At 53.3% G+C, this 10026-nt stretch overlaps 2 protein-coding genes across 2 annotated transcripts; one reads left to right on the forward strand and one right to left on the reverse strand.

Annotated features, from left to right (window-relative positions):
- The first annotated feature begins 215 nt into the window (after positions 1 to 215).
- Positions 216 to 2222, forward strand: Ptprcap (protein tyrosine phosphatase receptor type C associated protein). Its single transcript, XM_051193556.1, has 2 exons — positions 216 to 340; positions 1463 to 2222. The coding sequence occupies exons 1-2, from the start codon at positions 338 to 340 to the stop codon at positions 2066 to 2068; spliced, it is 609 nt and encodes a 202-aa protein (XP_051049513.1). The 5' UTR covers positions 216 to 337; the 3' UTR covers positions 2069 to 2222.
- A 227-nt stretch (positions 2223 to 2449) lies between these two features.
- Rps6kb2 (ribosomal protein S6 kinase B2) lies at positions 2450 to 8980 on the reverse strand. The gene is made up of 15 exons (XM_051193558.1): positions 8778 to 8980; positions 8498 to 8538; positions 8282 to 8402; positions 7938 to 8006; positions 6233 to 6380; positions 4905 to 4962; positions 4729 to 4829; positions 4513 to 4603; positions 4342 to 4432; positions 4121 to 4228; positions 3519 to 3581; positions 3330 to 3407; positions 3133 to 3240; positions 2936 to 3048; positions 2450 to 2720 (listed from the first exon to the last, which is right to left on the reverse strand). The coding sequence occupies exons 1-15, from the start codon at positions 8853 to 8855 to the stop codon at positions 2531 to 2533; spliced, it is 1458 nt and encodes a 485-aa protein (XP_051049515.1). The 5' UTR covers positions 8856 to 8980; the 3' UTR covers positions 2450 to 2530.
- Positions 8981 to 10026: the final 1046 nt, after the last annotated feature.

Raw genomic sequence — 10026 nt, forward strand, 5'->3', positions numbered from 1 at the left:
GAGTTCCAGGCCAGCCAGAGCTACATAGTATATAGATGGATGTCTTACTTTGAGCTAGATGCATACTTCCTCCCTTTGGAGTTCTGGTCACAGATCATGTGGCCAAACCTCACCTAGAGAGGCCTGGGAAGGTTGGGTCTGGGTCTGGGTCTGGCTGATTCTGAGAGGCTGGGACCCTATGAGGGTCCTGTGATAGGCAAGAGTGGGTGGGGTGTTTCTAGCAGGAAACGGAAGTGTCAGTGACTAGCTACAACTATATTTGAGAGCTCCGGAGCTTACTTCTCGCTAAACACAGCCAAAGTCAGAGGTCGGTGCCCGTGCAAAGGCCATCGGATCAATGGTGAGCTGTGGGGCCCTCTGGGTTCTTGGGGCAGTGAGCTGGGGATGGAATATTGAGGTTCCAGGAGTTAAAGAAGGGTCTCTTCACATGAGACTTGGGGTAGCAAGGCCCAGAACTAACATGGGGTAAAACTTAGCCCTCACCTCAGAGCTGGGTTCTCTAGAATTCAGGGTAGGTCCTGCAGTAGCTCCTCATCCAAAGTCCAGTCTTACTCCAAGATCCTTGGGACAGTCTCTCATCTGGTCCCTTCTTGAGCTGAGTTTGGGTGTAACTCCTTCCCTGAGCCTGATGTGCTAGGGGAGGCTTGTACCTAGCACCCCTCCCCCACTCCTACTACCCCCCCTCCACCTGCTTTGTTCCAACCGCAGGCTTCCTCTGATAGCTACACATGCTGCCCCAAACTGAGCCCCGGCCCAGCACGCTTTGAGGCCCTCCGGGGCAGAGTGGGGAGCTGAACGGAAACTCTGCAGGTGGGGCAGCCCCATGGTTGAGAGGAGGGGCTTCAAAGACCCCCATCCTAGGACCAGTCAACCTCTGGGTTGGTCTAGATACCTCTATCATGGCCTCCAGAGAGCCACCTGCCTCTTAGGGCCCTCCACTGCCCAGGCAGGCCGTTTTAACACATTTAGCTAATATCCACTGACATGCCACCATGGTTTTGGGTGCTAACCCCCCACACCCAAAAAAAATCCCATCACCCAGGAGCTTATTCTGGTGGGAAAGGCAGAAGGATATAGATTTTTCCCACCAAATCCCACACCAGAGGGACCTCAGGCTGCTAAGTGGGTGGGCTGAAGTAGACCAGTTAGCTGCAGAGGTCTGGTAGGGCCTCATCAGCAAGGCCTAGGCCATGGCAGGCAGGTTGCCTAGAGGCTGTGGGATTACAACATCTGGGTCAAAGGGACAGCCAGTGCACAGGCCTCAGGCAGCAGCAGGCCAGAGGCTGCGACAAGCAAATTGCAGGGTTGAGTTTAATGTGATCATACTAGGGCAAGGCCTTGACCAAATAAGGGCTGGGGATTTTCTGCTTGACTGTCTCTACTTTGCCTGAGGCAACTGAGGACTCTGTCACAGAGATGAGAGATGGTAGGTTTCACTCCTCCTCCCTACTGTCTCCTGCAGGCTCTGCCTGGTAACCTCAGGTTTAGGGTGCTGCTAGCCCTGCCAGGGGTCTTGGCCTCTGGGGCAGACACAGAGGATGGTGCAGGCTCCAGTGCTGTCACCATCATCCTGCTGCTCCTGCTCCTGCTGCTGCTTGTCACTGCCCTGGCCTTGGCCTGGCATCGCCTCAGCCGCGCCTCTGAGGGATACTACCACCCAGCTCGCCTGGGTGCTGCCTTGTGGGGCCACACCCGCCGCCTGTTCTGGACCAGCCCTGCAGGCCGCTGGCTTTGGGCCCGCACTGAGCCAGGATTCCCAGAGGAACCAGAGCAGCAAGAGGACGAACAGGATGTAGAAGAGGATTTCATGATGGATGGCGACCCTGAGGGAGCTGGTCCACAGGAAGAGGAGCAGGAGTGTGAAGCAGGGGCTCAGGCAAAGCAGGCTCCAGAAGCACAGGACACAGACAGTGAAGGGGGCCTGGGCCTCAGCTCTCCGGGTCCTGTGGGCTCCGGCAGCAGTGCTGAGGCCCTTCTGAGTGACCTGCATGCCTTTTCAGGCAGCGCAGCCTGGGATGACAGTGCCGGAAAGGCAGGGGGCCACGGCCTCCATGTCACCGCACTGTAGGAGCCAGCTTGTCCTGTCCATGCCCCAGCCTCTGACTATCTCTCTTTCCCTGTCATGATGAAACACAAACTGCCCCGGACCTTTCCCACCCCACCCTCACATGCAGCTTCTCAGACTGCCCCCCACCACACTGAAAATAAAACTTAAGGCCTGAGGTCTGTAGTCCTTTAGCATACACCCCTACTCTCCGTAAATGGGCCACACCTGTGTCCCGGAGTCCAGCCAAGGCCACTCTGTCATGATTCAGTGCTTTAATTCTATAAGGACACCGGGGAAGTCCATTCCGATGGAATGGGCATGGGGAACTGCTCTCACTGGCTGCAAGCTGCAGCCCTCCATGCAAATGATTCTTGGGCTCAGCCACTCCCCCCCCCCCCCAAGTCACTCTCATCTCCCGAATATACCCAGGTTCTCACAGCTGCCAGGGAGCAGGCCTTAGTGCTGCCCTCTTCCTCTATTCTCTTAGCGCCCTGGGCGCCCTCGGCCCTTCTTGGATTTCTTGGCCCCTGAGGGGGGACGGATGGGAAGAGGGGCGGTGCTTGTGGGTGGTGGTGGTGATGGTGGTGGCAGGAGTGGAGGTAGAGATGGCTCCATGGGCTCTGTTGGGCCAGGGATGGGCCGGAACCCCTCAAAAGGACAAAACTTGAGGGGGCTGCAGGAGAAACCAAGGCAGAGTCAGAGCTTCCTAAGCTTAGCCAGAAACACTGGCAGTAGGTCCACAAGCCGCCCCTTCAGTAGCCCTTCAGATGTACAGGGACTGAGGTCCCGCAGTAGGCAGAAGTTTGAGGCTAGCCCTGAAGAAGAGCTCTGCCAGAGTAGCCGAAGAGAGACCCACCCAAGCTGCAAGCCTGTCCTGCCCCTGAGTACCTGATGGGGGTGCGGGGACTGCTGTTAAGGCGCCTGGGGGAACGCAGCTTGGGTTGGAAAGAGAAGCCCTCCTTAATGCTATCCAGGACAGAAGGTGCCACGTATGTGAAGCCCTGTGGGGAAAGGCCAGGTCAGGTGACGTTTGGCATTACCAGTCCCTAGCTATAATCCCTGCTTTGGGACCCCAAGGCCCTCACCAGGAAGGCTTGGTTGGCACTCTCACTGAGGGCTGTGTCGTCTGGACTGTCTACTGGCGTCTGCCGTGTGAAATGTGTATCAAACTGGCTCACGTCCTCTTCTGATTGCTGTGGGAAGATCCATGTGGGGAATTAGGAGGGTCCAAAGGGCAAGGCTTCCATCTGCCATGGGACCAAAAGGACCTCCAGATACTCACCAGACTTGGCCTGAAGGGAGGGTCTACACGGCGGGCCAAGAGGTCATCCCAGTTGATGTGCCGGAAGAAGGGGTGCCTCTGAGGGTAGAGGGTACCCAGGGACATGTCAGCGATTCACCGTGCCTAGCTCCCTGCTGCAGACCACTTCATTCTCTGGCCCCCAACCCCTTCTGATAATCCCAGCCTCACCTGCACCTCAGCAGCATCTCCTGGGCCACCCCCAATTCGTTGGATGGGATTCCGCTTCAGAAACTGCAAAAGCAGGGAAGAGGTGAGGGTGGGGAGCAGTTGATGGTGTGTGCCCAGACGCCAGAATGGGGAGAAGGCAAGCAGAGACAAGGTATAGGCTCTGGAACCCCTGGCATAGGTTCTGCCCACTGGACCCCTCAATACTTTCAGAGCTCAGTTGTGTTAAGTGTGCTGTTCTTGAAGCCCTGGCCATTGCTGCTCATGACCATCTCCTCAGAGGGCTTAGGATCTATGTGACACTCCCATCCCCTTAACAGGCTCGTGATGGCCTTTCGGATGGAGCAGGGTTGGTTCACAAGAACACCCTGCTGATGAAGACAGACCCAGGACTGCTCAGAGGCAGTGGTCAGGCTCTCAGAGCCCAGGCCTGAACTCAGGGATTGAACCCCAAAGCCAGTGTTCCTACCATTCCCAAAGGCAAGCTACACAGGATGGGGGCCTGCTTCCCCAGGGCTTAGAGACAGTCAAGCATATGTATAGAATTGCTGATCGGGTTTAGGGGAAGAGATGGAAAGCTGTCGCTGGACAGGAGAGAGCCCCACCTTTTTGGCAAGGTCCCGGGCATCTGGGGTGAGGTAGGGGGGCAGCACCAGCTTCCCTTTCATGATTTTATCCATAGTTTTCTTTCGGTTTTCTGCGGTGAAGGGCGGCTGGAGGAGGCAGAAGGTGAGAGCAGCCTAGGGGGTCTTCCCACCCAGTCCTGCCCCAGCCTGGAGGGGGGGTCTCCCCAACACCCACCCTCCTCCCAAGGTGCTGGACTTGCCGATCCAGTGAGCATGTCGTACATCAGGGCCCCCAGGCTCCACCAGTCCACTGCCCGGTTGTGGCCACTGCGCACTAAAATCTCTGGGGCCCTGGGAGGCAGGTGAACTGTCAGTAAGGGCAAGGCCTCCCCGGTTATACTCAGACCCTGGGCCAGCCAGGTGCTACTTACATGTACTCAATGGTGCCACAGAAGGTGTGGGTGACAGCACCCTCATGGATGGACTCTTTACAGAGTCCAAAGTCTGTCAGTTTGATGTGGCCTGAGGAGACAGTTAAAAGGGACAAGGGATGAAATATGGCCCAGGCCGACTTGTGGGCTCCCCAGTCCTGCCCCACAGACCCAAGACAGGGGATGTGTGCATATGCATGCATGCAACATGCTCACCCTGGCTGTTGAGCATGATGTTCTCAGGCTTGAGATCCCGGTAGATGATGCCTTGGGAATGGAGATGGCCCAGGGCCAGTGTGATCTCAGCCAGGTAGAAGCTGCAGAGACAGGACAAGGTAAAGGCAGGGCAAAGGTAGGGGTGAAGGCAAGGACAAGCACCCCCAGAGACCCACCAGGCTGTGTCTTCCAAGAAGATGCCTTCGCGCTCAAGATGTGTGAAGAGCTCACCACCTGTGACACAAGCACATTAACAGCTGTGTACTCAGGACTAGCCCCATTGCTGTCTGAGTGTCAGTTTCTTCTAGAGAAAAATGGGACTTGTAGATCCCACCCTACCTGCCTCCCAGAGCTGCCGTGGGGACTCAATTCAATCAGCAAACATCTACCGTCGCCTACTCACTCGGTGCCTGGCCCTGTGCTGGGTGAAGCTGGGGCAGAGTTGAGGAGACCCAGCCATTGCCCTCAGGATGCTCAGTCTAATGAGAAGACAGACACGTGCACACTGCTCTAGGATGCCAGGCACAGGCAATAGCTCTGAGAACTTCACCACAGAGCCTCATGGTGGGGGGCATAGGAAGCCAATCTCAACACAATGATGAAAAAGGGTACTGAAGGTGTGGCTTTCAGGGTGTTGATAGAGTGAAAAGGATGCAGGTAGAAGCTTGCAGGGTTCAGCTGGTATGGGGAAGCAGATAGAAGGAGCAGGCCTCAGTCACCCTTGACTGACCAAGGCTTTGTTTGGGTAGTTAGAGATGCATGCTCTAGGAAGACGACCTTTGCAATTAGGGGAGGATATACAAGAACCCAGGTGAGCTAGTTTAGAAACAGACCTGCCAGGTGCGCTGGCACACACCTTTAATCCCAGGTGGGGGCAGGGAGTGTCTTTGAGTTCTGTATGGTAAGTTCCAGGCCAGTCAATGCAATATAGGGAGACCCTGTCTCGAAAAGACAAAGCAAGTAGGTGGCATATGCCTTTAACCCCAGCACTTAGCACCCAGAGACAAGCAGATCTCCTGAGTTTGAGGAACTGAATTCAAGGTGGATCTCCTGAGTTCAGGGCCAGCATGGTCTACATAGTGAGTTCCACGAAGGCCAGGGCTACACATAAGCAAACTTTGTCTCAAAACAAACAAACAAATAAATAGACCTTACAGAAACAGTAACTGTCCATGAGACTTCCAAGATGAAGATGCAGCTACATGGGGACCTGACTGTCCGGTACACAGGGGACAGGCAGAAAAGGTAGTAAAACTGGATGAAATTCCCTCTAGATATTCATGCAAACTCCCACCATCTCCACACACCCCCACAAACACTAGGCACTGGATGGATGTTTGCTGAATGAACAAATGAAGGGACAGACAGATGGACACGTGGCCAGGCACGGTGTGTGAGCCTCCTAGCCATCCTCTACAACCATATCTCTCAGGGTTCCCTAAATCCCCAGTGTTCCCCGTGCTGGCCCCTGCCACCCACTACTCAGCCTAGCCCACACACCTACCACTGAGGCACTCCAGGATGAGGTAGAGTTTGCCACCTGTCTGGAAAGCATAGGCCAATTCCACAATGAAGGGATGCTTCACAGATTCTAGAATGTTCCGCTCAGCCCGGGTATGTGCTGTGTCCTTGGCATTTCGTACAATCTTGGCCTAGAGATGCAGGAGCAGGTAAGAAAGTAAGGGACCCAGAGTGCTTCCCTTTTTGTAGAACACTCAACCGCTGGTGTTCTAGTAAGTGCAAGGAAAGTCATGACTCGTTTCAAAGTATACTAAACACACAGCTTGGTCATATAAGCATCTAGACTCTAGGTCTGTGCAGATCACAGATACCCAGTGATGTCATTATCCTATCAGTAACCAACCCACAGAATCAGGGCGCCAATGGTGGAACATGATCACAGTGAGTCCCTTTTCCAGAGGTTTCTCCAGCCTGCCTGCCACAAGAGATGCAAAGATGTTTGAAGGACTGGGGACCAGCCTCAGAAGTTCAAAATGCATGCTATGCAAGCATGGAGATGTGAGTTCAAATCCTCAAGTACCCATATAAAAAGCCAAGGATGGCTGTGTGTGCCTGTAACTTCAGCACTGGGGGGGGGGGGGGTTGAGACAAAAGGACCACTGGACCTTGCTGGCCACCAGCCTAGCTCCAGGTTCAGTGACAGACCCTGTCATAGAAGAATAAGAAAGTGTTCCAGGTGGTGGCGGCACACACCTTTAATCCTAGCATTTGGAAGGCAGAGGCAGATGCATCTGTGAGTTCAAGGTCAGTCTGGTCTTTGGAATTGTTACAGAGAAACCCTGTCTCAGAAAAAGAAAACAAAAAAACAGAGTAGGCCATCCCAAGCTTGCCTCTGCCCTCTATACATGTATAAATCACCTGACTGCCCCTCCCATACACAATTAAATTAAGATGACTAGAATTTATGAAAGATTAGTCAGTTACAGTTAAATACTGCCCCCACACCTGACATTTTCTTGCTTCTCAGCCATAACCCTTCTGCCATCTTTTGCCACTTGAATTTATCTGTAATTCAGCTGCTGTGTACAGTAAACCTTTTCAGGAACTGGTTTATCCTCTAAGTTTCTCAACCTTGACACTTAGTTTGTTGTTAGAGACAAGGTATCATTATGTAGCCCAGGCTGTCCTAGACCAACTCAGACCCTACTCCTGTGTCCCTTCAAGTTCTGAGACTACCAAATGCAACTAAACTTGACACTACTGACACACTGAGCCAGACAATTCTCTGTTGTGGGTTCCTGTTTATCTGCATCTCTGCCTTCTATTCACTGAATGTCAACAGTACTCCCCCCCCCACCCCCACTAATCCTGACAATCAAAATTTGACAATGTGCCTCAGCAGGCAAATTGCTCCCATTTAAGAATTACTGAAAGCTGGTGGTAGTGGTACACGCCTTTAATTCCAGCACTCAGGAGGCAGAGGCAGGCGGATCTCTGTAAGTTTGAGGCTAGCCTGGTCTATAGAGTGAGTTCCATGACAGGCTTCAAAATTACTGAGAAACCCTGTCTCGAAAAACCAAAAACAAACACAAATTACTGCAAAAAGTATATATAATGATAGCTACTAAGCCAGCAAGTGCCAAAATAAGGACTGTCTCCATCATGTTGATGGCTGTCTTTCCAAAGCTTGGCACAGGTTTCTAGAGATGGCAGCTACTCAGTATTTGCTGGCTGAGCAGATGACTCACCTTTCTCAAGACTTTCATTGCATATATTTTGCCCAAGTTGGTGCCTTGCACTTTTCTCACCTGGAACACCTGTAGGGCAGGGGAGACAGGATCAACTTCCCTTACCCATCCTATTTTCAAGGAGCCCCACCCTAAAACTCAAGTCCCAAAAGGCCTAAACTCAGCTCAGGGCGGAGCAGTAAAGATCTCTATCAGATTTGAAGAGAATCTGCCCTCCCCTCCCTCAGGTTTCCAGATCTGAATTCCATCAGAGGCTCCACATTCATAAGCCTATTAGGTGTGAGGGATGGTATGCTGCCTCAGGGTGGAGCTGAGGTCACCATACGCGGAAGGGTTGCCAGTACCTTGCCATAGCCCCCCTTGCCCAGCACACTCAGAAGCTCAAAGCAGTGGGGCCCAATGCGTTCAGGGCCCAGGTTCACGCTGCTCTCTGTCAGCTCCACCTCCTCATAGTGTCCCACCGTCCTAAAGACACAGTAAGTTAATGAGGGCAAAACTCTGGTGTACCAAGTCCCATCCCTTGCTTCATGCCCTCCTCCCCCAGAAAGACCCTTACTCACTCCAGGCCAGCAGCCCTCAACTCGCCAAGGGGACACACCTCCTGTGAGAAACCGAGGGGTAAGAACCATAGGAGGTGCCAGATTTCCCGTTTGATACAGGGGAAAGGGCCAAGGATAAGGGTCAGCAGGGATAGAGAAAGGTTGGGGATGAGCGGGTCCAGGGACTGGATATGGGAAGGATCGGGGTTTGTAGGGGTCAGAGCACAGAGTTGGGAGTGCAGTGACTTTAGTTAACCGGGTGGGCTCCCGGATCCAGTCGCGCCCGGCGGGAAACACTCACCGCAGGGCTGAACTCCGGCTCGCCTTCGCCCTCGCTGCCTTCCTCGGTCTCCAAGTCTAGATCAAACACGGCCGCCATGGCTCCGCCGGCCCCGCGGGCCCCTTGGCCCGGACCAGGCAGAGCTCTGACTGACAGCCCCGGCTTGGTATCTGCGTTATCTCTCCGCGACAGCAGCTGCGAGTGCTGCTGACGCAAAGTAGCTTCGCCCACTCTCTCTCAAGCCTTTGGCTTGGTGGTGAGGAAAGATGGAAGCTGTTGCAAAGCCTCTTGGGAGTTGTAGTTCCAAAGATCTGGACCACCCATCCTGCATCCTTCTGAACAGGCTTTACTAGACATCTCTTCCTAATCTAATCGGGCTCTCCGGCGTACACATCCGACAGAGCCTCCTATTTTGGCCCTGGGGCAAGTTAGAGATTAAATGGGCAGAACCACAGGTGTGAGCTGCCGGCAAAACGTTAATGACACTCCCTACAATCTCCCTGAAGCTCACAGACCCTGCAGGTCTGACATTTGCTGGGTGACTGCCTGGGCTTTGTTATGAGGTTCCCCTTATGAAGGATTCAGCACATCTAAATATGGGCTTTTACAAACTTAAGCATATTAAATATTCCTGCTGCCTGGTTCAGAATAAGCACTTTAATAGAATATGTTTGAAAGGCTGGACAGTGCTGGCCTTTAATCTCCCCAGCACTTGGGAAACAGAGGCAGGCCAATCTCTGAGTTTGAGGCCAGGCTGGTCTACAAAGTGAGTCCCAGGACAGCCAGGGCTACACAAAGAAACCCTGTCTCAAAACTCAAAATAAGCTCGGTGGTGGTGCATGCCTTTAATCCCAGCACTAGGGAGGCAGAGGCAGGTGGATGTCAGTGAGTTCTAGGTCAGCCTGGTCTACAGAGTGAGTTCTAGGACAGCAAAACCTGTTATACAGAGAAAATTTATCTTGGGGGGGGGAGAGAACATGGTTGAAAAGATGAAGGAGAACTGTTAAGATGGTCGGGGTTGGGGGGCATAAAATCACTTGCCACACAAGCCTGACCACTTGGGTTCTAGTTCAGACCAAGCCTGTGATTTTAGTTTGAAGTCTGTCTGGATGGGCCTTCCCATGGCACAGGGGAGGTATGAACCCGGATGAACAGAACTCAGGGGTGTCCAGGCCAGCAGAGGCTTTACTGTCTGGATATGACACAGGGTTGTAGTTCAAGCAAAAGAGGTCCTTAAATTTGGGCCTAGATGGTAGGTAAAAGGTACGCC

Source organism: Phodopus roborovskii, unplaced genomic scaffold (genome assembly GCF_943737965.1).
Source record: "Phodopus roborovskii unplaced genomic scaffold, PHOROB, whole genome shotgun sequence".
Classification (NCBI taxonomy): Eukaryota; Metazoa; Chordata; class Mammalia; order Rodentia; family Cricetidae; genus Phodopus; species Phodopus roborovskii.